This window comes from Podarcis cretensis (assembly GCF_951804945.1).
Source record: "Podarcis cretensis genome assembly, chromosome: 13".
Lineage (NCBI taxonomy): Eukaryota > Metazoa > Chordata > Lepidosauria > Squamata > Lacertidae > Podarcis > Podarcis cretensis.
Window position 1 is genome coordinate 54,074,021 of NC_137182.1, and position 25,368 is coordinate 54,099,388.

Below are 25,368 nucleotides of genomic sequence, written 5' to 3' on the forward strand. Positions count from 1 at the left end.
TGGTCGCGGACTCGGTCAGGTCAGCTAGCTCCAAAAAGTCCATCATCTTCATCTGCCATTCCTCCACTGTTGGCACTTCTTGTGTTTTCCAATTCTTGGCTAACAAAATTCTAGCTGCAATCGTGGCATACAAAAACAATCTAACATCTTTCTTGGGCAATTCCAAACCTGTTATTCCAAGGCCTCTGGTTTCTTAATAAATGTATATTTCAACATTTTCCCCCAATTCATTATAAATCTTCTCCCAGCAGACCGGGCTTCACGCTGCATTTTGAAGTCATGGACTCCTAGAATGGTAGAGTTGGAAGGGGGACCCAAGGGTCATCTAGTCCAACCCTGCCCCCGACGCAGGAATTGCAGCTGGAGAGTCCCTGACAGACAGCTGTCTGAGGCTCTGCTGACCACTGCCTTCCGAGGTTGGAGAACAAGCTGTGGGGTTGGAATGGGGACCCTGAGGGTCATCCCGCTCAACCCACCTCCAGAGGGAGTCTGTTCTGCTGCTGGACGGCTCTTACCATCAGAAAGCTCTACCTGGAGTTTTGTTGGGGTCTAGGGACCCTGGTGGTGCTGTGGGTTAAACCATAGAGCCTGTTGTTGTTTAGTCGTTTAGTCATGTCCGCCTCTTCGTGACCCCGTGGACCAGAGCACGCCAGGCACTCCTGTCTTCCACTGCCTCCTGCAGTTTGGTCAAACTCATGCTGGTAGCTTCCAGAACACTGTCCCACCATCTCGTCCTCTGTCGTCCCCTTCTCCTTGTGCCCTCCATCTTTCCCAACATCAGGGTCTTTTCCAGGGAGTCTTCTCTTCTCCTGAGGGGGCCAAAGTCTTGGAGCCTCAGCTTCAGGATCTGCCCTTCCAGTGAGCACTCAGGGCTGATTTCCTTCAGAATGGAGAGGTTTGATCTTCTTGCAGTCCATGGGAGTCTCAAGAGTCTCCTCCAGCACCACAATTCAAAAGCATCCATTCTTCGGCGATCAGCCTTCTTTATGGTCCAGCTCTCACTTCCATACATCACTACTGGGAAAACCAGAGCTTGAACTATACGGACCTTTGTCGGCAAGGTGATGTCTCTGCTTTTTAAGATGCTGTCTAGGTTTGTCATTGCTTTTCTCCCAAGAAGCAGGCGTCTTTTAATTTCGTGGCTGCTGTCACCTAGGACTTGCCATTCAGATGGTCGGAGGTTCGAATCCCTGCGATGGGGTGAGCTCCCGTTGCTCAGTCCCTGCTCCTGTCAACCTAGCAGTTTGAAAACACGTCAAAGTGCAAGTAGATAAATAGGTACCGCTCCGGTGGGAAAGTGAACGGCGTTTCTGTGCGCTGCTCTGGTTCGCCAGAAGCGGCTTAGTCCTGCTGGCCACATGACCCGGAAGCTGTACACTGGCTCCCTCGGCCAGTAAAGTGAGATGAGCGCCACAACCCCAGAGTCGGTCACGACTGGACCTACCAGTCAGGGGTCCTTTTACCTTTTTACTTTTCTCGGGACTCGGATCAACTGGTTCCAGGAGTCCCACCCACTTATGTCATGTGTTAGAGATCTCCCTTATAGGGAATCCGACTGAGGCACGGAGGGTTGTGGTCTGTTAGAGCCCCAACTGAATGAGAGGTTGGAGTTCTGCTAAAACCCTTTGTTCGTAATAGTTCCCTGTTGTTCACAAAAGACACACAGCCCAGTTGCTGAAGACACCAGAGGAGAATGGCATTTTGGGGGCGAATGAATTTCTGAAGTAGACAACTTATGGGCGTCTGCCCGTGAGTCTGGCTGTACCAGCTTGCCAAACTCAACTCCCTCATGTAGACTTGTTATCTGTGTAGATATAAATCTGAGGCTACAATTCTCCCTTTCCGCATGTAGGCTTGTACAGGGCCGGATTTAGGTTTGATGAGGCCCTGAGCTACTGAAGGTAACAGGGCCCTTGATATGTCCAGCTGTCCTTTGTCAACAACAAATGGTTGCTGTTTTTTTGTGTGTTGAATATATGCTATATGGTCATTTACGGACCTCATAGGTATCTCAAGCCATTTGCCCATGTTGCCATGCAACCAGTCCATGCGAATGTAGGCACCCTATATATAGAGAGGACCAAACCAGTGATATTTGAGGGAGCAGGCTGGGCCCGTGACTGACATCATAGGAGCCTACACAACACAAAACACTGTTACCCTATGTAGGTCTTATTTGATTTGTTTTTTATCTTATATTTTGGAAACGTACGTCCAGTTTTTCCCCCTTTAATTTTTGGGGGGCCCCCAAGAGAGCGGGGCCCTAAGCTATAGCTTGTTTGGCTTATACATAAATCCGGCACTGGGCTTGCATCTATGTAGACCTCAGAACTTTAGAAGTGAGGGGCCCTCGAAGGGCTGTCATTGTATCCAATGAGTATTTTTGCAATCTGGGGTTTCTTTTTTATTGGACTTTATATGGATTCTTTGTCTGAAAAAAAAATAAACCTATAAAAAGTCCAGGTGGCTAACACCTCGCGGTTCAGCTTTTGGGAAACGTCCCACAATGAATCAGTTGGTTTGTGCAAACGAATATTTTTTTTAATTTCCTCTCCCCTTTGTCTCCTGTGTCTCATTGGAAAGATCCATAATAATAATAATAATAATAATAATAATAATAATAATAATAATAATTTATTAATTATACCCTGTCTGTGGGGACTGCCTGGTGTTTTTACCTGAGTAGAATGTGTGCTCTTATTTAAAATGCATCTCTGGGTGTGATGGCCTGGGATTCGGACTCGGAGGCTGAACCTGAGGAATCCCAGCCTGCACAGGAGTCCCCGCCTCCAGAACCAGCTGAGCCGGGGCTGGGGCTTGAGCCTGAAGGGTCCTCACCTGTGCTGGATCCTCAGGTACAGGCACCAGCTGAGTCTGCTCTGGCTCCTGAGGTGATGGAGGACCCATTGCCTGCAGGTGCTCCACTCTCAGCCCCGTCAGGGGAAGCTGAGGTTGCCTCTGGGTCTGGTAACCCTCCAGCCTCTCTTGAGTTGCAGAGGCTCAGGGCAGAGAGGCGGAGAGAACTAAGTTCCCGCAGGAGGAGTGCTCGCCTCCAGGCTAGAAGAGGCGAGTCACCAGAGGATTGGGGCCGCCCTATGCCTTGGGGCAGATAAAAGCCGGCAAGCCCCAGTCCCAGGTTGTGGGAGCAACATTGTTGGTAGCCTGTTCCTGCCTGCACCCTGTCCTGCTCTTCTGCCAGAGTTCCTGACCTCACCTGACTCCCTGCCTTGGACCCAGCTTCAGCTTTGACGGACAGCCTCCATACCGCAGCATTGACCTCAGACTGGACTCGGACCTCGCCACACGGTTAACCCTCGGGACCAGCACACTGGGTTATTTGTGGGGCATAGGAATTTGTTCTTTTTTATTGTTTTCAAAATATAGTCCGGCCCCCCACAAGGTCTGAGGGACAGCGGACTGGCCCCCTGCTGAAAAAGTTTGCTGACCCCTGGTCCAAGTGTTTTGTGCAGTGTGGACTGGGAAAGTGTGATTGAAATCTATCTATCATCTATCATCTATCTATCTTTGGGGGGGGGGGCTACTGTGCCTTCAGTTAAAAGCTCCTTCCCTCCATGCAAGGTATGATGAGAGTTGTAATTCAAAACAGCGGAACTGGAGGTCACCAGGCTGAGAAGCCTAGCTTAATCAATCCTTTAGCGCCATGTTCTGCCTCCTCGCCTGATTCTGACATGCAGGCATCAATGTTCCGTGTCTTTCCAGGCGCCTGGTCTCGTTCCGGATTGTAAGGATCAGAAGGGATTACCGTGAGGAATTATAGAATATACATCAAGCCATCGTGTCCACGATGAATGTATTGTGTTGACTGGGTTTGATAGATTGACAATAATTTCTGATTAAATCCCATAAGATTCTACATTCATGCTTTCCCCCCCTCTTCTGCCCATTTCTCTTTCTTGACAAGTCACATACACACTTCCAACAGACAGGCAGGCGTCCTAGGTCATCTAAGACTATAGGCAGTTTCTTTGATGTAGCTTTTCTGCTATCACTGGAAGGACAGATTGTGAAGCTGAGGCTCCAGTACTTTGGCCACCTCATGAGAAGAGAAGACTCCCTGGAGAAGACCCTGATGTTGGGAAAGATGGAGGGCACAAGGAGAAGGGGGCGACAGAGGACGAGATGGTTGGATAGTGTTTTCGAGGTTACCAGCATGAGTCTGACCAAGCTGCGGGGGGCAGTGGAAGACAGGAGTGCCTGGCGTTCTCTGGTCCATGGGGTCACGAAGAGTCGGACACGACTAAACGACTAAACAACAACAACAATCTTAAAATGTTAATCTTGGAGCCAGGATCCTGTCTTTCTGGCCATCCTTCTTTTCATGTATATTTCTCACCTCCTGGGTTGCCAGATACACCCCTTTGTAGTTCTCAATTATTTACCCCAAAATGTATGCATGCTAATTAGTGTTTGTAGTGTAACTTTTTCCCCATGTGGGGTTTGATGAAATGCTCAGAGGAAATATGACTGGTTCTCACGAGCACTGTGTGAAGGATTCTTTTGTTAATAAAATGGCCTGGTGCGGGGTGTGGTTTACGCACTTCCTCCGAGAGCCTTGCCGCTCGAAGCCGGTCTTATTTTAATCAGGGTCCAGTCCTTTCCTTTGGCCTCAGAACGCAACACCGGATCCAGAGTCACGATGAGTCAGGACTATCGAGATCTCACAGCTGTGGACGTGGAGGATGACGGCGACGACGAAATACAGCTCCGAAAAGGTGTGTAGTCCAGATGGGATTTCGAAAAGACGTGTGGGGAACTAGGTCCGCATAGGTAAAGGCTCGTAAGAAGTCTCCTTCTGGCATGTTGCAAAGAATCGTAGAATTGTAGAGGTGGAAGTGACCAGTTCTCTTGGGCTTGCTGATCAGAAGGTCGGCGGTTCGAATCCCTGCGACGGGGTGAGCTCCTGTTGCTCTGTCCCAGCTTCTGCCAACCTAGCAGTTCAAAAGCACACCAGTGCAAGTAGATAAATAGGTACCGCTCCGGCGGGAAGGTAAACGGCGTTTCCGTGCACTCTGGTTTCCGTCACGGTGTCCCGTTGCGCCAGAAGCGGTTTTGTGCTGGTCCAGGGGGGAGGTTACCGTGGGGCGAGGTCCAGGACCTGAGTTGAGGGTCGGCAGACAGTCCTCCTCGGGCGAAGCGGGGTCCACAGCGAGAAGCCGGGCAAGGACAGGAACTCTGGGGGAACAGGACTGGATGCTGGCCAAAACAGCTCTTCAACGACGTTGCTCCCGCAACCTGGGACCGGGCTGACTGGCCTTTATCTTCTCTGAGGCCAGGGGCGGTCCCGGCCCCCAGGAGACCCGCCTCTCCTGGCCTTAAGGCGAGCACTCCTCCTGGGAGAACCCAGTTCCCTTCGCCTCTCTGCCCTGAGCCTCTGCAGTTCAGGAGAGGTTGAAGGGTTACTGGGCCCAGGGGGAGACTCACCTGTAGGCACTGAGTCCTCAACCACCTCCGGAGCCAGAGTGGATTCACCTGGTTCCTGCTCCTGAGGATCCGGCACAGGTGCAGGCGCTTCAGAATCAAGGCCCTGCCCCAGTTCAGCCGGCCCTGGAGGCGGGGACTCCTGTGCAGGCTGGGATTCCTCCGGTTCAGCCTCTGAATCGGATTCCCAGGCCATCACAGGTTTCATCCTGCTGGCCAAATGACCCGGGAAGCTGTCTGAGGACAAACACCGGTTTCCTCGGCCTGAAAGCGAGATGAGCGCTGCAACCCGATAGTCGCCTTTGACTGGACCTAACCGTCCAGGGGTCCTTTACCTGTTTTTATACCTTGTTCAACCTGCTGCAAGACAATACAGTGGTACCTTGGGTTAAGAACTTAATTCGTTCTGGAGGTCTGTTCTTAACCTGAAACTGTTCTTAACCTGAAGCACCACTTTAGCTAATGGGGCCTCCTGCTGCCGCCGCGCCGCCAGAGCACGATTTCTGTTCTCATCCTGAAGGGAAGTTCTTAACCCGAGGTACTATTTCTGGGTTAGCGGCATCTGTAACCTAAAGCGTCTGTAACCTGAAGCTGTAACCCGAGGTACCACTGTATTAATGGGGTCCTTGCGAGATGGACCAGGATCATGACAGTTAGCAATGCTATGTTGACCAGTGTCCACTTTTCCAAAAGAACAAGGACTAATTTGGGATTGATTCTTCCAAGAAATAAGCATACCATATGGTCAGATCTAACTCCTATTGTAACTCCATAAAATTTAGGTTGACTTTCCACTAGCCCTTTTCTCTGGAATTGGGACTGGGGTTCCTTGGGGCTACTGTGCCTTCAGTTAAAATGTTCCTTCCTTCCTTCCTTCCTCCCTCCCTCCCTCCCTCCCTCCTCTCTGCCCCACTGATCCTGCTCTGCCTTTTAGTGCTTCCTGCTCAGTGACGCTGGGAAATTATTCATGACTTATCATGTGATTAGTCAGCAGTAAAAGAGGCAGAAGCTGTAAGGAGAAAGCCGATAATTAAGATTACAGGGGACCTTGTAATTACTGGGGAGGAAACATTTTGAAGAGCTGTGAAAAAATGCTGCTGGATAAAATGTGTGATATGTTTTAAGTCCACTTCCAGCTAATTGTGGCAAAGTCATGTTTCCGCATTCCTAAAGAGCCTACGGGAATAGCTCTGTGCCCATGTAATTATGGGCTACTTCGGACCATACTGTACTAGGAATTTGTAAATCAACAAATCAGTATGGCAAATTCAGCCCATACTTTCCCATGTCTCATAATCTTTCTGCCTCTGATCCCTGTCCCTTCTCTACCTCCTCTTCCTCTCAAACTATGGCCTGCTTTCCACCCTTCCTTCCGTCACCCTCCATCTATGAACTCTGCTCACTCCGCAGCCTTCCCTACAAAACTCCTCCTTTCCTTTAGGGCCTGTGTGAAACCACTTTCCCCCTGAGTGACAATTTCCCCTTCCCTCAAAGAAACTGGCCTGCAAACATCCCAACTGTTTTTGCTGCCTGGCTGCTTGGAATGCTCATAAACATCACAGCGTTGCAGCCAAGTGGTGTCAGAAGTGTCAAGCAACGTTGACAGATAAATTACTGGAGAAGACCTAAAACGCAAACTGGAGTTGAGGGTGGATTCCTGACCGATGTCCCTTCTCCTCAGTTTCCCAGAAACGCCCCCCGGGGCTATCATGGAGGCAACGAATCTGCCCCAGCCGTCGCCTGGTCCTGATCCTGCTGGGAGTGAGCACCATCCTCACCATCGCAATCATTGTCTTTGGCGCCAAAGGTGAGTGCTTCTAGGATAGAGGGGTGACGTGGGGGAATGACATTAAGAAAATAATAATAATGAGAAAAGGGCTGGGTGCAGTGGGAGAATATTGAAGATCAAGGAGGTAGGCGGATGTACAAGGAAGGGATGAGTGTTCAATGAAAAGGCCTCAGGGAGAGGATGAGGAGTGCAATGAAGGGTCTGTGTGAACAGCTGGAGTCCTATGCAGACACAGGAAGGGAGAACGTGGGGGGTGGCAGCTATGGGGCGCCCCACCTACACCTCCTTCTCTTCTTCCCCCACATGTTGTGACCATAGTTGTCAAGTGTCCCTTATTTGGCGGGACAGTCCCTTATCCCAGTGCCGTGTCCCGCTGCTGTCCCTTATTGATGATGTCCCTTAAATTTCCCGGGTTTCAAAGGAAGCAGCTCCTCTCCCTCCCTCCCTGCCGGCCAGGGAGGAGGGAGGCTCCAACTGTGTTGCTTGGCTGCATTGCTCACCCAATAAGGAGTCTGAGAACGACTGAGGGGTGGAGCTTGCATGCCTTGTGCCAATCAAATTGGCCGCCTTGCCTGGGGACTCGCCTTTGCTCAGCGCTTCCCAGCGGAGAGGGGACGGTGGTTTTCCTTGCTGCATCCCCTTTGCCGGGTTGCTGCGCTGTGGGAACCACCGCTTGAGGCTTCGTTTGGCTGCTGGCTGGGCCTTTGGCTCGGAGGGGCTCCAGAAGCTGAACATACCTGTGCCCTGAAAATCCCTTATTTTGGCTGCTGGTCTCTTTTTTTTGAGGCTGCTGGTCCCTTATTTTCAAATCTGTAAGTTGACAGCTATGGTTGTGACTGCCCTTTGAAGTGGGGCCAGTGGCGTAGCGTGGGTTGTCAGCACCTGGGGCAAGGCAAGTAATTTGCGCCCCCTAACCTGTGGATTTGCGCCCCCTAACCCTAACCCCCAGATGTTGCGCCCGGTGCGGCCGGCCCCCCCTGCACCCCCCACGCTACGTCACTGAGTGGGGCTACTTTTGACCCTCCCTGCCCGCTGTATGTCTGGCCAGAGTGGTGCATGCTCTGGTTATCTCCCGCTTGGACTACTGCAATGCGCTCTACGTGGGGCTACCTTTGAAGATGACCCAGAAACTACAACTGATCCAGAATGCGGCAGCCAGACTGGTGACTGGGAGCGGCCGCCGAGACCACATAAAACCGGTCTTGAAAGACCTACATTGGCTCCCAGTACGTTTCTGAGCACAATTCAAAGTGTTGGTGCTGCCCTTTAAAGCCCTAAACGGCCTCAAAGGCCCAGTAGACCTGAAGGAGCGTCTCCACCCCCATTGTTCTGCCTGGACATGGAGGTCCAGCGCCGAGGGCCTTCTGGCGGTTCCCTCCCAGCGAGAAGCAAAGCTACAGGGAACCAGGCAGAGGGCCTTCTCGGTGGTGGCACCTGCCCTGTGGAATGTTCTGGGTTCCTCTCCTCCCTGTTGCAACAGTTTAATAAAGCTCAGGCTTACTCGCTGCTTTGCTTCTCAATATTCTCTGGCTGGCCTCTGTTATTTCCTCCTACTGATAGAGAACCTACATAAGGACTCTCTACGGGCTCTTGGAGACCCCATAAGGGACAAAGGAGCAGTTTTTCTTATAACACTGGAATTCGCCAGTTGGCAGAGTGTTGCTGAGCTGATGTCCAGCTTGTGGGCTTCTTCTAAGCCGCACCTGCAGGACCACAGTGAGAACAGGGAACTGGACTGGCCATTGACTGGATCCAGCAAACCTCTTACTTCATTATTTCATTCTTACCCCCACCGCAGGCAGTCAACGCAGCTCTCAGCTATCAGGAATGCGCGATACGCTCACAAGCCTGAATCAAAGTATTGGTGACGGGATCGTCTCCCTCCAGCAGAAGGGTAAGGAAAGGACGCCTTGCGCACCCTCCAACATTTCTCCGATGGAAATAGGGACGTCCAGAGAAGAATGGCAGGTGAAGTTAATGGGCTATAATATGCTGAAATGGCTAAAATGACCGGAAGAGTCAGAAATCAGGAAGACCAAAATTTTAATAAGAAATGGGGATAATTTATAACTTATCTTAAAGACCAACCTTCCTCGACCTCAGCCCTCCAGATGTCTTGAGACTACAATTCCCAGCATCCCTGACTACTGGTCCTGCTAGCTAGGGATCATGGGAGTTGTAGTCCAAAAACATCTGGAGGGCCGAGGTTGAGGAAGCTTGTTAAAGGCCATTGTAAACAGTTAAAATCACTACAGTGGTACCTCGGTTCACGAACTTCATCCATTCCGGAAGTCCGTTCCAAAATGAAGGTGTGCTTTCCCATAGAAAGTAATTCAAAATGGATTAATCCGTTCCAGACTTTTAAAAACAACCCCTAAAACAGCAATTTAACATGGATTTTACTATCTAACGAGACTGTTGATCCATAAAATGGAAGCAATAAACAACGTACTGCACTCACACAACCAATCAATCAATTAGTAGCTGAACTAGGTTCCACACAATCACAAAAGAAAAAAGAGCTGCAAAAACACAAACACAAAATAAATAGCAAGAACAGACAGACCTCAACATATCACTCAAAACGGAAGCACGGCACTCAAAACGGAGCACGTTCGGCTTCCGAAAAAAGTTTGCAAACCGGAACACTTACTTCCGGGTTTGCAGTGTTTGGGTTCCAAGTTGTTCGAGTACCAAGGCGTTTGAGAACCAAGGGACCACTGTAGTTGGTTAGGTGAATCAATTAAAAACTGTTAGCAGCCACCGGGAATAGCATCCCTGGTGATTTGGGTGACGTGGTTTTTTTAAAAATTGAGTGTTGTTTTTTGAAGTGTGTATTAAAAACTGCAGGCAACAACTGCAGCCTCTCTGAGCTGTGATTCCTGTATTGGAGAATCGCTGCTGCCAGTCTGTGCCAGCAGCACTAAGCTAGGTGGAGCAAGGGTCTCCGATTCAGCATAAGGTGGCTCTTGAAGTATTACACCACAGCCCAAGTCCTCCTGTAATGTTTTTCTCCCACTTAAGTCCCATTCAGCAAAGGTCCCCTACCATGTTAATTAGAAGTTTCCCACTCCTTTCCGCTCCTTTCGTCGCTCCCCATTCAGGGCGAGGGCAGCATTGCTGGAGAATGATGCTGAACGCGGGAGATGCTGAGAACTTATAGAGCGGAATCATAGACATAAAATCCACACAGAAACACATCATTGCTTGTTTTAACACACTTGTGGGAACAACTCAGAGGCTGTGAAAGAAGGAAGGTTAACAGCAGAAAGAATTAGAGGAACCATCGGAAGTGACTATGAAAAGCGATAGAAGTATGAGATGATCAGAACCCTCTGAACTTGAAGCATGGGAAGTCCTATTAAAAAAATTATTATTTGGCAGAATATTCAGATTATTTGATATGTACAGTGGTACCTCGGGCTAAGTACTTAATTCGTTCCGGGGGTCCGTTCTTAACCTGAAACTGTACTTAACCAGAAGCACCACTTTAGCTAATGGGGCCTCCCGCGCCGCCAGAGCAAAATTTCTGTTCTCATCCTGTAGCAAAGTTCTTAACCCGAGGTACTATTTCTGGGTTAGCGGAGTCTGTAACCTGAAGCATCTGTAACCCGAGGTACCACTGTATATGTATAATGTGGAATATTTAATGTGATTGGGTTGTTAAAGTGGAAAATTTAATAAAAATGATTTTTAAAAATGCGCCACGATCAGTCCCCAAGGGCTAAGGCAGGTGACAGGGAAGGCTTTGGCGGGGTGGGGGCCGCAAGAGAAGACTCCAGCTCGGACCACGTTGCTACCTGACCCCACTTTGTGCCTTGCAGGGACGGACACGGCAGCGAAGATCACACAGCTGGAGGCAAAGGTGAAAAAACTTACGGAGGAAGCAGAAGCAGGTAAGTTGGGGAGGGAAAACAGGTTGCAATTGGCAATACATCCAATTGAAACATATGTTGGAAAGGCAGTTTGGTCGTGACGCTATAGCACCATTGGAAACACCCACGCTGCTAAAGATTTAATTTCTGCAACAAAAACAAAAAACTCTACACTTGCACTCTATAATACCCTACTCAACAGGAAGAAATATGATTTAGAATATGATAGACAAAAATGGAGTGAAGAGTTAGGGGTACAGATAACAAATATTATCCGGGAGTCGAGTATAAAATCAATAGAAATAGCCTCTATGGATCTAAGACTAAGACTTATTCAGCAGAACATAATATTCAGAGTCCACTGGACTCCAGCAAAACTTTACCAGAAGAAAATAACAAATGCAGACAACTGCTGGAGATGTGGAAGTAAAAATGTGAACTTAGTACATCTGATGATTAACTGCCCGATGATAAGATCATTTTGGTGCGAGGTAAAGATATATATAGCAAGAGAAATAAAAAGAAATTGTTATTTAGGGGAATTGAATTTAATTCTAGATTATATACCGGAAACGTGGGAGATTACAAGGGGTAAAAAAAAATAATGGATATACCAAATGGAAAAGATTCCATTGAGCACATGGACTGACAATATGGACAGACTAGTTACATACAAACGAATTGCATATCGATACAAATTAAGAATGGATAAATATGAAGAAATCTGGAAGGAATATTTAAGCGATAAGGCGGATAGTGGTGGGAAATAGGGAGAGGAGAGAGGTGGGGAAATATTGTTTAAAAAGTGTAGTCTTAGGTATATCAGAACTCAAATCTGAAATGTTAAATTGTGTTATTAGTGTTATTGCGGTTTTTGTTATACGTGTTTTTTGTGGTTGTTGTTTATATTGAAAAAATGATTAAACAAATTTAAAAAACAAAACAAAACAAAACAGGATGCAATTAAAAAAAAAAAAGTCCACTGAGAACTGGTGCAATTGCTTTTTTTCAAGCGGTCCCAAATTGGGGAGGGGAGGTTTAACCTGCACCGGACTTTAGTGTGAATTTGGAGCTGCTTGTGTGGTTCTCCTTTTATTTACCGGTTTCCTCATTCAGCTGCTCCTTCTTTTCTCTCCCCTCCCTCTCTTTTCGCCTTTGCCAGCCAAGACACGACTCCTGTCCCAGATGACAACCTTGCAAAGGAATTTTAGAGGCATGAATTGCGACTTGCAGAACTTCAAAAACAACCGGACAGGTCAGGAGTGCGGGGAGTCTGAAAAGCAGAGTGCCTGAGTGTTCAAGGCACTTGGGAATGTTCACGGTGCCAGAAGAGGATATATTGTTTATTCATATCATTCCTAACTTGCACTAGCAAGTTCCTTTACTTGTTTGTTGTTGAGTCGTTTAGTCATGTCTGCCTCTTCATGCCTCCCTGGACCAGAGCACGCCAGGCACTCCTGTCTTCCACTGCCTCCCACAGTTTGGTCAAACTCATGCTGGTTGCTTCCAGAACACTGTCCCACCATCTCGTCCTCTGTCGTCCCCTTCTCCTTGTGCCCTCCATCTTTCCCCACATCAGGGTCTTTTCCAGGGAGTCTTCTCTTCTCATGAGGTGGCCAAAGTCTTGGAGCCTCAGCTTCAGGATCTGTCCTTCCAGTGAGCACTCAGGGCTGATTTCCTTCAGAATGGAGAGGTTGGATCTTCTTGCAGTCCATGGGACTCTCAAGAGTCTCCTCCAACACCAGAATTCAAAAGCATCAAAAGCATCATTTACTTAGCAGAGTTAATTTCCCTTTACACAGCAGAAAACATGTTGCAAACTCATGTGGGTTTCTTAAGACAATAAGCAGTTCAATCTGGCTTGTCCGGGTTGAAATGCGTTCTAATATTTCCCCTTGAATCCCTCCTAAAAGAATAAGGCACCACAGTCTTATTCATAAGCAATAAAAAGAAAGATTACTCATGATCAGACAGAGCACAGTGTGATCCCTGAAGGCAGCCTTTAGGCCAGTGATGGCCTAAGCTGTTTTTGGACCACAACTTCCATCATCCCTAGCTAACAGGACCAGAGGTCAGGGAAGATGGGACGATTGATTCATAAGATTTATACATCAATTCATAAGATTAAGGCGCCACTTGTCTGTAAAAGCCATACACAAAGTGGTTTACAAAAAAGACGAAAGGGGAATATTGTGACCAAGAAGAATTAACAACAGCAATTCGAGGCTCTTGAAAAGGGATTGCAACATTCTAAAAGTTGAAAATAACAATTGGCTAAAAACAGATGAAAGCTTGCATGAGTTTTCTAAACAACTGGGTAGGCTGAACATGTAAATAGGAAACCGGAACCACAGACCACAGACCCCCTAACCCTAACTGCTACATAACTCTGGTTCGATCCAACATTGGTCAGATAAGTCCCACTGAAATTGGTAGACCTCGGTTGTTTCATTGGTACTGCTCGGAGTTTGTCTAACGCTGAATATCCCTCTTTCCTTTCTGTTGCCTGCCCCCCCCCCCCAGAGGCCTGCTGCCCCAAAGGATGGGACATTTTTCGGAAAAGCTGTTACTGGGAGTCCCGACTCGGGAGGCCTTGGGAGGAAGCCAAGGCTGACTGCGAAGCCCGAGATGCCCACCTGGTGATCATCAACTCCTATGAGGAACAGGTAGGGGCATGGGGATTTTGCAGGTCTGCCCCCTGCACTGTGGGTTTTGTGGTAAAAGGTAAAGGTAAAGGGACCCCTGACCATTAGGTCCAGTTGTGGCCGACTCTGGGGTTGCGGCGCTCATCTCGCTTTATTGGCCGAGGGAGCCGGCGTACAGCTTCCGGGTCATGGGGCCAGCATGACTAAGCCGCTTCTAATGAACCAGAGCAGCGCACGGAAACGCCGTTTACCTTCCCGCCGGAGCGGTACCTATTTATCTACTTGTACTTTGAGGTGCTTTCGAACTGCTAGGTTGGCAGGAGCAGGGACTGAGCAACGGGAGCTCACCCCGTCGCGGGGATTCGAACCGCCGACCTTCTGATCGGCAAGCCCTAGGCTCTGTGGTTTAACCCACAGTGCCACCCGCATCCCGGGTTTGGTGGTAGGGAGGGGTAAAATGTTGCCTCCGTCCTTGCAGACCCTACTGGGTGTTAAGATCAGCAGAGGAGGCGCTCTTAAAATCACAGAATGGTAAAATTGGAAGGGAACCCGATGGCCATAGTTGCGTGTACAGTCAAACCTCGGTTGTCAAACATAATCCGAAACGATCAACAACCGAGGCGTGGCTTCCGATTGGTTGCAGGAGCTCCTTGCACTCAAACAGAAGCTGCGTTGCATGTGCGGCTTCCGAAAAACATTCGGAAACCAGAGCATTTACTTCTGGGTTTTCAGCGTTCGGGAGCCGAAACATTCAAAAACTAAGGCGTTCGAGATCTGAGGTTTGACTGTATTAGTGATAATAACATATCAAAGAATGTATTCTATTGTGGAACATTGCTTTGCAAAAATGGGCATCTGATGCAAATGTACCAAAAATATTAGGTGAAATCTAATATGCTGGTGAATTTTGCAATTTTTTTTCCTGACAAATCCTGCAATTTTCAGTGCAAGTGTGATCTGCAAAAATAAACACACTAGGGTAAGGTGTGCATAAGAATGCGTATTAAAATGTAGGTTATCATCACCATACTATTAGGGATTTTTGTTGTTGTTGCAAAAATGCGTCTGTTAATCACAACGGCATACAAAAAAATAACCTGTCTAGCAGGACAAATTTGCCCTAGAATGCTGACGGAATTTCATAGTTGATGCTGTTGTTTTTAATTACAAACTGATGTGCAAATGTCGAGAACTGGATTTAAGATTTAAAAAATGAGAAACACAGCTGACCGATCCTAGCGCTGTCCTTTTTTTGGATTTTCTACTTTTTGTGTGTTTTTTCTCACGCCAGCTATTTGTGGCCGTCCGTGTGCACCCCCAGTTTATGTGGATCGGCTTGAGTGATGCTACAGGGAGCTGGAAGTGGGTGGACGGAACGCCCTACACCGTTCGCCAATCGTAAGTTCTCGGACGGCCGTGCGGCCAACCCATAATGCAATGTATTCACACAAAGGCCTGTGATACAACTTTAAAGAGTCTGGCTTCCCCCAGAGGATTGTGGGAGCTGTGGCATGATAAGGGTGCTGAGAGCTGCGAGGAAAGACACCTATTCCCCCCCCCCACAGAGCCCCCTATGATGCCACTTCCTTTTTTAAAAAATATAATTTTTATTAAATTTTCACTTTAAACAATAAACAGTAATTTCAAACATTCGTCTACAACTCTCATTCCCTACTGCTCTGCTAAGTGTATGACTTCCCTCCAGCCCACCAACAAGCTTTCCCTTTTCAAATCTATATCTCACAGTTTAATCTTATATTATAAAGTCCACGTCGTAGGGTTTATTTCAATCCTGCTAGTGTCTTCAAACTTCTACAGTTATTATTTATGCAGTCAATGAATTTACTCCAGTCTCTTTGGAATTTTCAATCGTCCTGGTTTCAAACCTTGCAGGTCAGTTTTGCCAATTCCGCATAATCCATCATTTCCGTCTACCACTCCTCCATCACTGATAATTCCTGTAACTTCCACTTTGGGGCTAATTGAGTTCTCGCCGCAGTTGTTGCGTACATAAATAGTCTTTGATCTACCTTTGCGATTTCCTCTCCCATCAAGCCCAGCAAAAAAGCTTCCGCTATGATGCCACTTTCAATGGTCATGGCTTCCCCCAAAGGATTCTGGGAGCAAAGAGATGCCTGTTCCCCTCATAGAACCACAATTCCCAGAATTCCCTGGGAAGAGGAATTGACTGTTAAACTACTCTGCGCATTGTAGCTCTATGAAGGGAATTGGGGTGAGGAGTGAGTCTGCTGGCAACTCTCAGCCCCCTTAACCAGCCACAGCTCCCAGAATCCTTTGGGGGAAGCCATGGCACCAGAGTTGTCAGGAGCTGGCCAGCTGCCAGCTTGAGAAAGCAGTACGCAAGAGGTAATTAACGGAAGATTTATTGCTGGGGACCACCTCCTTCTGTGATCTATGTATGATGTTTTGGGGGGCGGTCTTGAGCTACAGGGGGGGCAGCTTCAAAAGTCTATATAAGAGCATGTTCTGGGTTCCTCTCCACCCTCCCTGGGTGGGGTGAGCGGGGGACTCCGTTGCAACAATTTAATAAAGATCAGGCTTGCTAGCTGCTTTGCTTCTTAATATTCTCTGGTTAGCCTCTGTCATTTTCTCCTACTGATAGAGAACCTACATGAGGACTCTATATGGGCTCTTGGATACCCCGTAAGGGAAAAAGACGCAGTTTTTCTTATAACAAGGGCGTGGGGAGGTGGTCATCAAAGTATGTGCTTTAGCCTTGTTATAAGAACCTAACCCTAACCCCTGTCCCTCTTGACCTAGAATTCAACCTCTGTGCCCATTCGCTAAGAATCTAAGTGCATTTTTCTTTTTTTTCTTTTTATATTAATTTTTATTAGTTTTTGAACATATCATTTTCAGCAGTAATTAAGCGTACTTTTACATCTTATTCAATTTTTTTGGCTTCCATCAGTCCAGTCTGAAAATTTTCCAATCTAATCTCTCAGTATGCATTTCTTATCTTCCCTATTACAGTGGTGCCTCGCAAGACGAAATTAATCCATTCCGCGAGTCTCTTCGTCTTGCGGTTTCTTCGTATTGCGAAGCACGGCTATTAGCGGCTTAGCGTCTATTAGCGGCTTAGCGGCTTAGCGGCTATTAACGGCTTAGCGGCTTAGCGGCTTTAAGAATAAGGAAACAAACTCGCAAGAACTTGCAAGATGTTTCATCTTGCGAAGCAAGCCCATAGGGAAATTCGTCTTGCGGAACGACTCAAAAACGGAAAACTCTTTCGTCTTGCGCGTTTTTCGTCTTGCGAGGCATTCGTCTTGCGAGGTACCACTGTACATTTCAAACTCATAACTGTTATCTCTATCTTTTTCTACTTTGTAACACTTCGTATATTTCTCCTCACAAAACTTCTTGTAGTCCTACTGGCGTAATTTGTTGGTTACAGTTGCTCTTCAAATAGTTCATATACTTCTTCCAATCTTCTGTGAATCTCTGGTTCCGCAGGTTTCGAATCCTCCCTGTCATTTTGTCCAATTCTGCATAGTCCGTTAATTTCGTCTGCCGTTCTTCTTTCGTCAGAATTTCTTCTTGCTTCCATTTCTGGGCTAACAATACTCTTGCCGCTGTTGTTGCATATAAGAACATAACCTAAGTGCATTTTTCACCCTTCCTTTCCGTGCTTGAACCTGGAGGTGTTTGAGCGTTATAACCTGTGGTTTCTCTTTTTTGCCTTCCAGGGACTGGGCGCCAGGGCAACCAGATAACTGGTATGGCCACGGACTTGGGGGAGGAGAGGACTGTGCCCACCTCCATCGCGACGGCAGCTGGAACGACGACCACTGCTCTCGAAACTATGGCTGGGTCTGCGAGATGGAGGCAGTGGATTAGGGGCGGGGGGAGAGGCTGCCCTTTGACCCCTGGCTCCATGAAACTGAGTTCTCACCAGTTGCTGAAGGATCTAGGGATCCTGTGGCGACAGGAGCAATTTTGCTGCCTTCGCCTTGGGATGTTCTTCAGTTTCCTCTCAAACAACCCCTCTTGACTCCTGTGTCCTAAAACATAGCCAGGCATACAAAGCCCTCCGTACCTGACTGCTTTATTTCATATTTTTTAACCCACGTTTTAATTTTCTACACCGGCAATGGGCACCCAGAACCACGGCGCGGAGCCTCGATTCCCCTGTTGTGACTCTGGCTCCAACCATTAACAACACAGCCAATTGATACCTTTAAAGGCCCCTAAGCACTTAAAGGATTTTGGTGCCCCCACAAATATCTAATTCAGAATGCAAACAAGAATAAACCGCGAAATAAAATTTTATTTTTCGAAATGAAACAAAGCCTACGGTAGGGTGGGAAATAATGTTTCTTTTTTGCATACTTCCACTTTATCTGCACTTGGGAAAAAATTATCCTGCTTTTTCCGATTACAAAGTCTCTGATCAGATCCTCAGAACTAAACTTACGTAACACATCTGCTTCTATACTTGGTAGAGATAAGGAATCCAGTCTGCCTCGTTGCACAGTTGCTCGGTTGGGATTTTTAGTAGACTTCAGCTGAGAAAATGAACACTCAGCTGAGCGGTTTGTGACCATTAATATTAAAAATCTGGCAATGCAGAATTTCTGTGCTGCACCCCCTTCCCTTGATGCCCTAAACATGGGCTTATTTTGCTTAATGGTTGATCCAGCCCTGAACACAAACCCTTCTGCCCCTTGGCTGTATGTGAGATTCCCCCAACATCTCTTTCTCCTTTATTACTTTCCTCATTTCCTGGGCTCTCCTTCCGGCCTTTCACTTCCCTTGCAGAAGTTGCTCTGTCTGCAAACATTCTGTTGCTGTCGTTTTCCCTCCTCGCACTGGGAACACACACTAAAATTTAGTTCCCTGGGCAAGCTGAGCTTATATTCATCAGGCAAAAGATCTGACCGTGTGGCTCTTAGCAATTAACGTACGGTTTCTGGAACTTGGAACAGGGAAGGCAGGTGTGTTTTTTGGGGGGGGAGCGATGCCCCATTTTTCTCTGTGCTTGCAAATTGGCTGGGGAAACTTCCGAGCATGGGCACAGGGCTCCTTGGCAATGAGAAATTAGGTGGCGCCTTTATTACAACAACAACAATCTTTATTACAGTCCAGAGACCCAACAAATCATTACAAAGCAATACACAATTCATACAACCTACCTCCAGGTCAAACAAGCATTTTGTTCAGAATATAGGGATTATTTGTTCTTGCAACCACCGATAAAAACTTTGCCACTGCTAATGTTCTAGCATTTGTCCGGTCTTCCAATAGGAACCTGACATAGTGAGCCTCTGATTTTCCCGGGAAAGGTACCAGCAAGGGTAATATCAGTTCAGCCCTGGCTTGCTCATATTTCGCACAGTGCAACAAAATATGTTTTATGGAATCGATGTCTTGAGCACACGAACAAAGTCTGTCCTGGTAGGGAACTCCTCTCAACCTGCCATCCAACACTGCAGAAGGAAAGACATTTAGTCTGGCTTTGGTGAAAAGCCTTCGCTAGTTTGGTACTGTCAGGTTTTTAATGTAAGGTGTTAACTTAAAGACATGCCCATATTGTAATAATAAATCAGGGAAACGGAATCAAATCCTGGGTTAGGCCACTGTGTGCTTGCATGTGCGTGCCTCCTCACCTGGAGCGATCGGCTTGGCTGGCAGGTTTGTCAGAGTGAAGCCTTTGTTGCTAATGAGGGCCGTCTAAATTACTGGTTTGTCTCACCCAAGGAGCACCCAGCTCTCTGCTTCAACTGCCTCGTGGTTTCAGGTGGAGCCCAGCCAGGCCTCTCAAATCTTTCTCAGGTGTCGCTACGATACAATATGATAATCTTTATTGTCATTGTCCCATACAGAACAACGAAATTGAAAAAAATCTACATCAGACATTCAAAAACCAACAAACCTGCTATCCCAACTATCCCAGCCTGGTTAGCCCCCCAAAAACTCTGATACCCCCTAATTGAATACAATATACTCCCATAGAGACTATCTCACAGTGCGTTTAAAACCAAAATCGCATTTGGATAGAAACTGTTTCTCAGGCGGCTAGTCCTAGTCTTTATAACCCTGTACCTTCTTCCAGAGGGACGTGGGTGGCGCTGTGGGTTAAACCACAGAGCCTAGGGCTTGCTGATCAGAAGGTTGGCGGTTCAAATCCCTGCGACGGGGTGAGCTCCCGTTGCTCAGTCTCGGCTCATGCCAACCTAGCAGCTTGAATGCACATCAAAGTGCAAGTAGATAAATAGGCACTGCTCTGGTGGGAAGGTAAACAGCGTTTCCGTGCGCTGCTCTGGTTTGCCAGAAGCGGCTTAGTCATGCTGGCCACATGACCCGGAAGTTATATGCCGGTTTCCTCGGCCAATAAAGTGAGATGAGCGCCGCTACCCCAGAGTCGGTCACGACTGGACCTAATGGTCACAGGTCCCTTTACCTTTACCTTTACCTTCTTCCAGAAGGCAGAAGCTGAAAGAGATCATTTTCGGGGTGCGCACTATCCTGCGCTATCTCTGCAGCTTTCTTATGGCACCTGGAAGCATAGATGTGATCCAAAGTGGGAAGAGCGCACCCAGTTATTCTCTCCACAGTCTTTACAACCCTGGACAGCCTTGTTTTTCCCCTGAACGTGCAGCTCCCAAACCACACACACAGGCCATAAGTTAATACACTCTCCACAGTATAATGGTAAAATGCCATCAACAGGTCCTTTGAGAGATTGTTTTTCCGGAGGATTCTCAGAAAATATAACTTCTGCTGTGCTCTCCTCATGAGGTCTTTGCTGTTTTCTCCCCAGGTTAGGTCATCTCTCAACCCCATTCCCAGAAATCGAAACACCGAGACCTGTTCTATGCACTTCCTCTCGATAATAAGGGGCTGAATATTCAATTTACATTTCCTAAAGTCCACAATAATTTCTTTTGTTTTCTTTAAGTTAAGGAGTAAGTTGTTTTTCCTGCACCACTCCCCCAACTGCTCAGCTTCCTTCCGATAGTCAGCTAGGATGTCAGAATTCCTGCCAGGGGTGGAGAGGGAAGTCTGAGAAGGGAAGGGTGGCTCTACTGGAAACTAACCCTCACATAACAGGAACGGTGGAGGCAATGCCTTGGGGGGAGATGGAATTGCGGGGGGTTGGACTAGATGACCCTCGGGTCCCTTTCGACTCTACAATTCAGTGAATGCTGGGGGTTTGAGGAGAGAGGACAGGTCGAGGCAATGGAAGAAAAACGGTGAGACGCAAAGATCTGTGTGAGCGCCTGGAGGCGGTTGGAGGATGGATGGCGGCTAACAGGTTGAGGTTGAATCCTGACAAGACAGAAGTACTGTTTTTTGGGGACAGGAGGCGGGCAGGTGTGGAGGATTCCCTGGTCCTGAATGGGGTAACTGTGCCCCTGAAGGACCAGGTGCGCAGCCTGGGAGTCATTTTGGACTCACAGCTGTCCATGGAGGCACAGGTCAATTCTGTGCCCAGGGCAGCTGCCTGCCAGCTCCATCTGGTGCGCAGGATGAAACCCTCCCTGCCCACAGACTGTCTCACCAGAGTGGTGCATGCTCTGGTTATCTCCCGCTTGGACTACTGCAATGCGCGCTACGTGGGGCTACCTTTGAAGGTAACTCAGAAACTACAACTAATCCAGAATGCGGCAGCTAGACTGGTGACTGGGAGCGGCCGCCAAGACCACATAACACCGGTCTTGAAAGACCTCCATTGGCTCCCAGTACGTTTCCGAGCACAATTCAAAGTGTTGGTGCTGACCTTGAAAGCCCTAAACGGCCTCAAAGGCCCAGTATACCTGAAGGAGCGTCTCCACCCCCATCGTTCTGCCCGGACACTGAGGTCCAGCGCCGAGGGCCTTCTGGCGGTTCCCTCGCTGCGAGAAGCAATGCTACAGGGAACCAGGCAGAGGGCCTTCTCGGTGGTGGCACCCGCCCTGTGGAATGCCCTCCCCATCAGATGTCAAAGAGAAAAACAACTACCAGACTTTTAGAAGACATCTGAAGGCAGCCCTGTTTAGGGATGCTTTTAATGTTTGATGTATTGTAGTATTTTAATATTTTTTTGGAAGCTGCCCAGAGTGGCTGGGGAAACCCAGCCAGATGGGCAGAGTATAAATAAGTTATTATTATTATTATTATTATTATTATTATTATCAAAAAGGACGGCCCCGCGAATGTCTGAGGGATCATGGGCTGGAAAATGATGTCTGTCTTAGTAATCGCAGCAGTATTTAGGGCTGTGCATTTTGCAGCCGCCTCCACCTTGAGTGTGCAAATCTGGAAATTCAAGTGCCACGGTTGGCTGACATCTTAAAAATAGCCGCGCCAGCCTCAGATTTTACCTGCTGCCAAGCCGCAAAATGATAACTCACGTTGTGGGTGTGAGCAAACCTGCCCAAATCAACCCGGGCTGTGGCAAGTGGCGGCAAATCTGTGGCTAGCCACCGAGGGTACGAGTTCAAATCCTGAGTACGTGCTGCAGGAAAAAAAGCTGTGATGATTGAAGAGACAACTTTTTCCTCCACCGCCACCCCGATCCTGTTTTTCTGCTCACCTGGACTTGTTTCCACCCTCGATCCAGTTTGTTATGTTTTGTCTCCTGCCTGGGAAACCAGGTTGGTGAGTAATTGGCGCGCGTTGTTTAATAACAGCAAGGAGTGTGGAATGCTGCCTTGGGAGGAGGCAGAGACACAGCCAAACGACGCAGCTCCTGGCACTGGTTTCGGTGGAGTTTGCACAAAGGGGCACGTAGGAGAGCAACCAAGTTTCCTCGTCAATGCTTTTGGGAAGGTTGGTTTGGAGCTACAAAGTAGGACGTGAAAGCATTGGTCCTTAGTGTATTTTTGGTCTTTGTTGGAAGCCGCCCAGAGTGGCTGGGGAAACCCAGCCAGATGGGCGGGGCACAAATAATAAATTATTATTATTATTATTATTATTAAGAACATTAGAAAAGCCCTGGTGGATCAGGCCCAAGGCCCGTCTGAGCCACCATCCTGTTCCCACAGTCACCAACCGGGTGCCCCAGTGGAAACCAGTGAGCAGGATTCGAACACAAGACCATTCACCCAGCCTTCTGGCAACTGGCATTCGGGTGCATTGCTTAGAATCATAGGATGGTAGAGGGACTTGCGCATAGGATGGGAGGGATTTGTGCAGGAAGCACGAGCCAATCGTCCCCGACAGTTTTAATGACTAATGTTTTAATGTATTTTTAATATTTTGTTGGAAGCTGCCCACCCAGAGTGGCTGGGGAAATCCAGCCAGATGGGTGGGGTATTAATATATTAATATATTAACATCAGTCATTAAAACCTTCCCTAAACAGGGCTGCCTTCAGATGTCTTCTAAAAGTCAGATACTTGTTTATTTCCCAGTAAATTTTAACCTTACTACAAGACCACCATATACACAGGGCCAGATTTAGGTTTGATGAACCCCTAAGCTACTGAAGGTAACAGGGCCCTTGATATGTCCAGCTGTCCTTTGTCAGCAACAAATTGTTGCTGGTTTTTGGGTTGAATATATGGTCATTTATGGACCTAATAGGTATCTCAAGCCATTTGTTCATGTTGCCATGGAACCAGTCCATGCAGAATGTAGGCACCCTATATATAGAAAGGAGCAAAGCAGTGATATGTTAGGGAGCAGGTGGGGCCCTTGACTTATATCCTAGGAGCCTACACAACACAAAACACTGTTGCCGTATGTAGGTTTATTTTATTCACCTTTTATCTTATATTTTGGAAATGTACTTCCAATTTTTTCCCCTTTATTTTTTTGGGGGGGGCCCCAAGAGAGTGGGTGGGACGCGGGTGGCGCTGTGGTCTAAACCACAGAGCCTAGGACTTGCCGATCAGAAGGTTGGCGGTTCGAATCCCCGCGACGGGGTGAGCTCCCGTTGCTCAGTCCCTGCTCCTGCCAACCTAGCAGTCTGAAAGCACATCAAAGTGCAAGTAGATAAATAGGAAGGTAAACAGCGTTTCCATGCGCTGCTCTGGTTTGCCAGAAGCAGCTTAGTCATGCTGGCCACACGACCCGGAAAAACTGCCTAAGATTATACATATAGGGACACGGGTGGCGCTGTGGTCTAAACCACAGAGCCTAGGGCTTGCTGATCAGAAGGTCAGCGGTTCGAATCCCCGCGACGGGGTGAGCTCCCGTTGCTCGGTCCCTGCTCCTGCCAACCTAGCAGTTCAAAAGCACATCAAAAGTGCAAGTAGATAAATAGGTACCCCTCCAGCAGGAAAGCAAACAGTGTTTCCGTGCACTGCTCTGGTTCACTGGAAGCGGCTTGGTCACGCTGGCCACATGACCCAGAAGTTGTACGCTGGCTCCCTCAGCCAGTAAAGCGAGATGAACGCCACAACCCCAGAGTCGTCCGCGACTGGACCTAACAGTCAGGGGTCCCTTTACCTTTACCTTCACGAGAGTGGGGGCCTAAGCTATGGCTTGTTTAGCTTATACATAAATCTGGCACAGCCCCCACCCTATCCTCACCAGACACTGACCACCCACTCTTGCACCCAGAAACTTGCTTTTATTATTATTACAGTGGTACCTCGGGTTAAGAACTTAATTCATTCTGGAGGTCCGTTCTTAACCTGAAACTGTTCTTAGCCTGAGGTACCACTTTAGCTAATGGGGCCTCCCACTGCTGCCGCCTTGCCATTTCTGTTCTCATCCTGAAGCAAAGTTCTTAACCTGAGGTACTATTTCTGGGTTAGTGGAGTCTGTAACCTGAAGCGTCTGTAACCCGAAGTACCACTGTATTACTAAATGGAATATCTGTTGTTGTTTTTACTGAATGGAAAGCGAGGTCTTTCGGAAACTGGGTTCCACTCACAACGCCACAGCCCTGGCTTTGCCCGGACTTGTCGTGACAAACACACGGCAGTTTGGCGAAACCGCTCGAAGGAAGTCAGCGGGCAAAGATGGAACGGCACTCCCTTGAAACACGCAAGGAAGAGCCTGCAGGGGGGGTTTTCCTGTCAAATTTGAAACTCTATTACGAGGCGGCCCGTCTCTCCTGGCTCAGGGAATGGTGTACACTACAAAATACTACACTACACTACAGTACACTACAAAATACTACACTACAAAATACAGACCACCTAGACCTGGAAGGACGTGACAACTGTTATGGCTGGCATGCCTACTTAGGTATTGTGATGTGAAATAACAAATATTACCATTTGCTTCTCTTTTTTCTGGATAAGCCCTTTGTTTGTTATTTCTTTTTAATTTCAATAAAGCATTTGTATATATATTAAAAAAACCAGACTGACCCCACAGCAAACCCACCATGGCCTTGCTTAGAATGAGGGGGACCCTATGCGGCCCCCACAGGTTTTTCTACGTGGCCCTCAAAACTTTCATCACACAACCCTTCCTCTTGCGCAGCCACACACCCAAATGTCACCCCTCCTCCAAACATTCCTTGAGGGTTTTTGATTTTGGGCCTGCTTTGAGTGTGACATCGAGTTCCGATAACACCTCTGTGCTTGCTCCCTCGGATGTAGGGCAGGGAGGGTTGGGTGAGAGTGTGGGTGTAGAAACTAGGCTTCCGTCCAGAGGAGAACATCTGCATTTGTTATGCCACAGCCATTTGCTTCTGCCCTGTAGACACCCAGAAGAAGAT

At 47.9% G+C, this 25,368-nt stretch overlaps 1 protein-coding gene across 1 annotated transcript; it reads left to right on the top strand.

Moving 5' to 3' along the window:
• The first annotated feature begins 4,631 nt into the window (after positions 1-4,631).
• LOC307202272 (asialoglycoprotein receptor 1-like) lies at positions 4,632-18,057 on the top strand. Its single transcript, XM_079952133.1, has 8 exons — positions 4,632-4,733; positions 7,121-7,246; positions 9,027-9,122; positions 11,053-11,124; positions 12,266-12,358; positions 13,627-13,769; positions 15,040-15,146; positions 17,456-18,057. The coding sequence occupies exons 1-8, from the start codon at positions 4,658-4,660 to the stop codon at positions 17,604-17,606; spliced, it is 864 nt and encodes a 287-aa protein (XP_079808259.1). The 5' UTR covers positions 4,632-4,657; the 3' UTR covers positions 17,607-18,057.
• Positions 18,058-25,368: the final 7,311 nt, after the last annotated feature.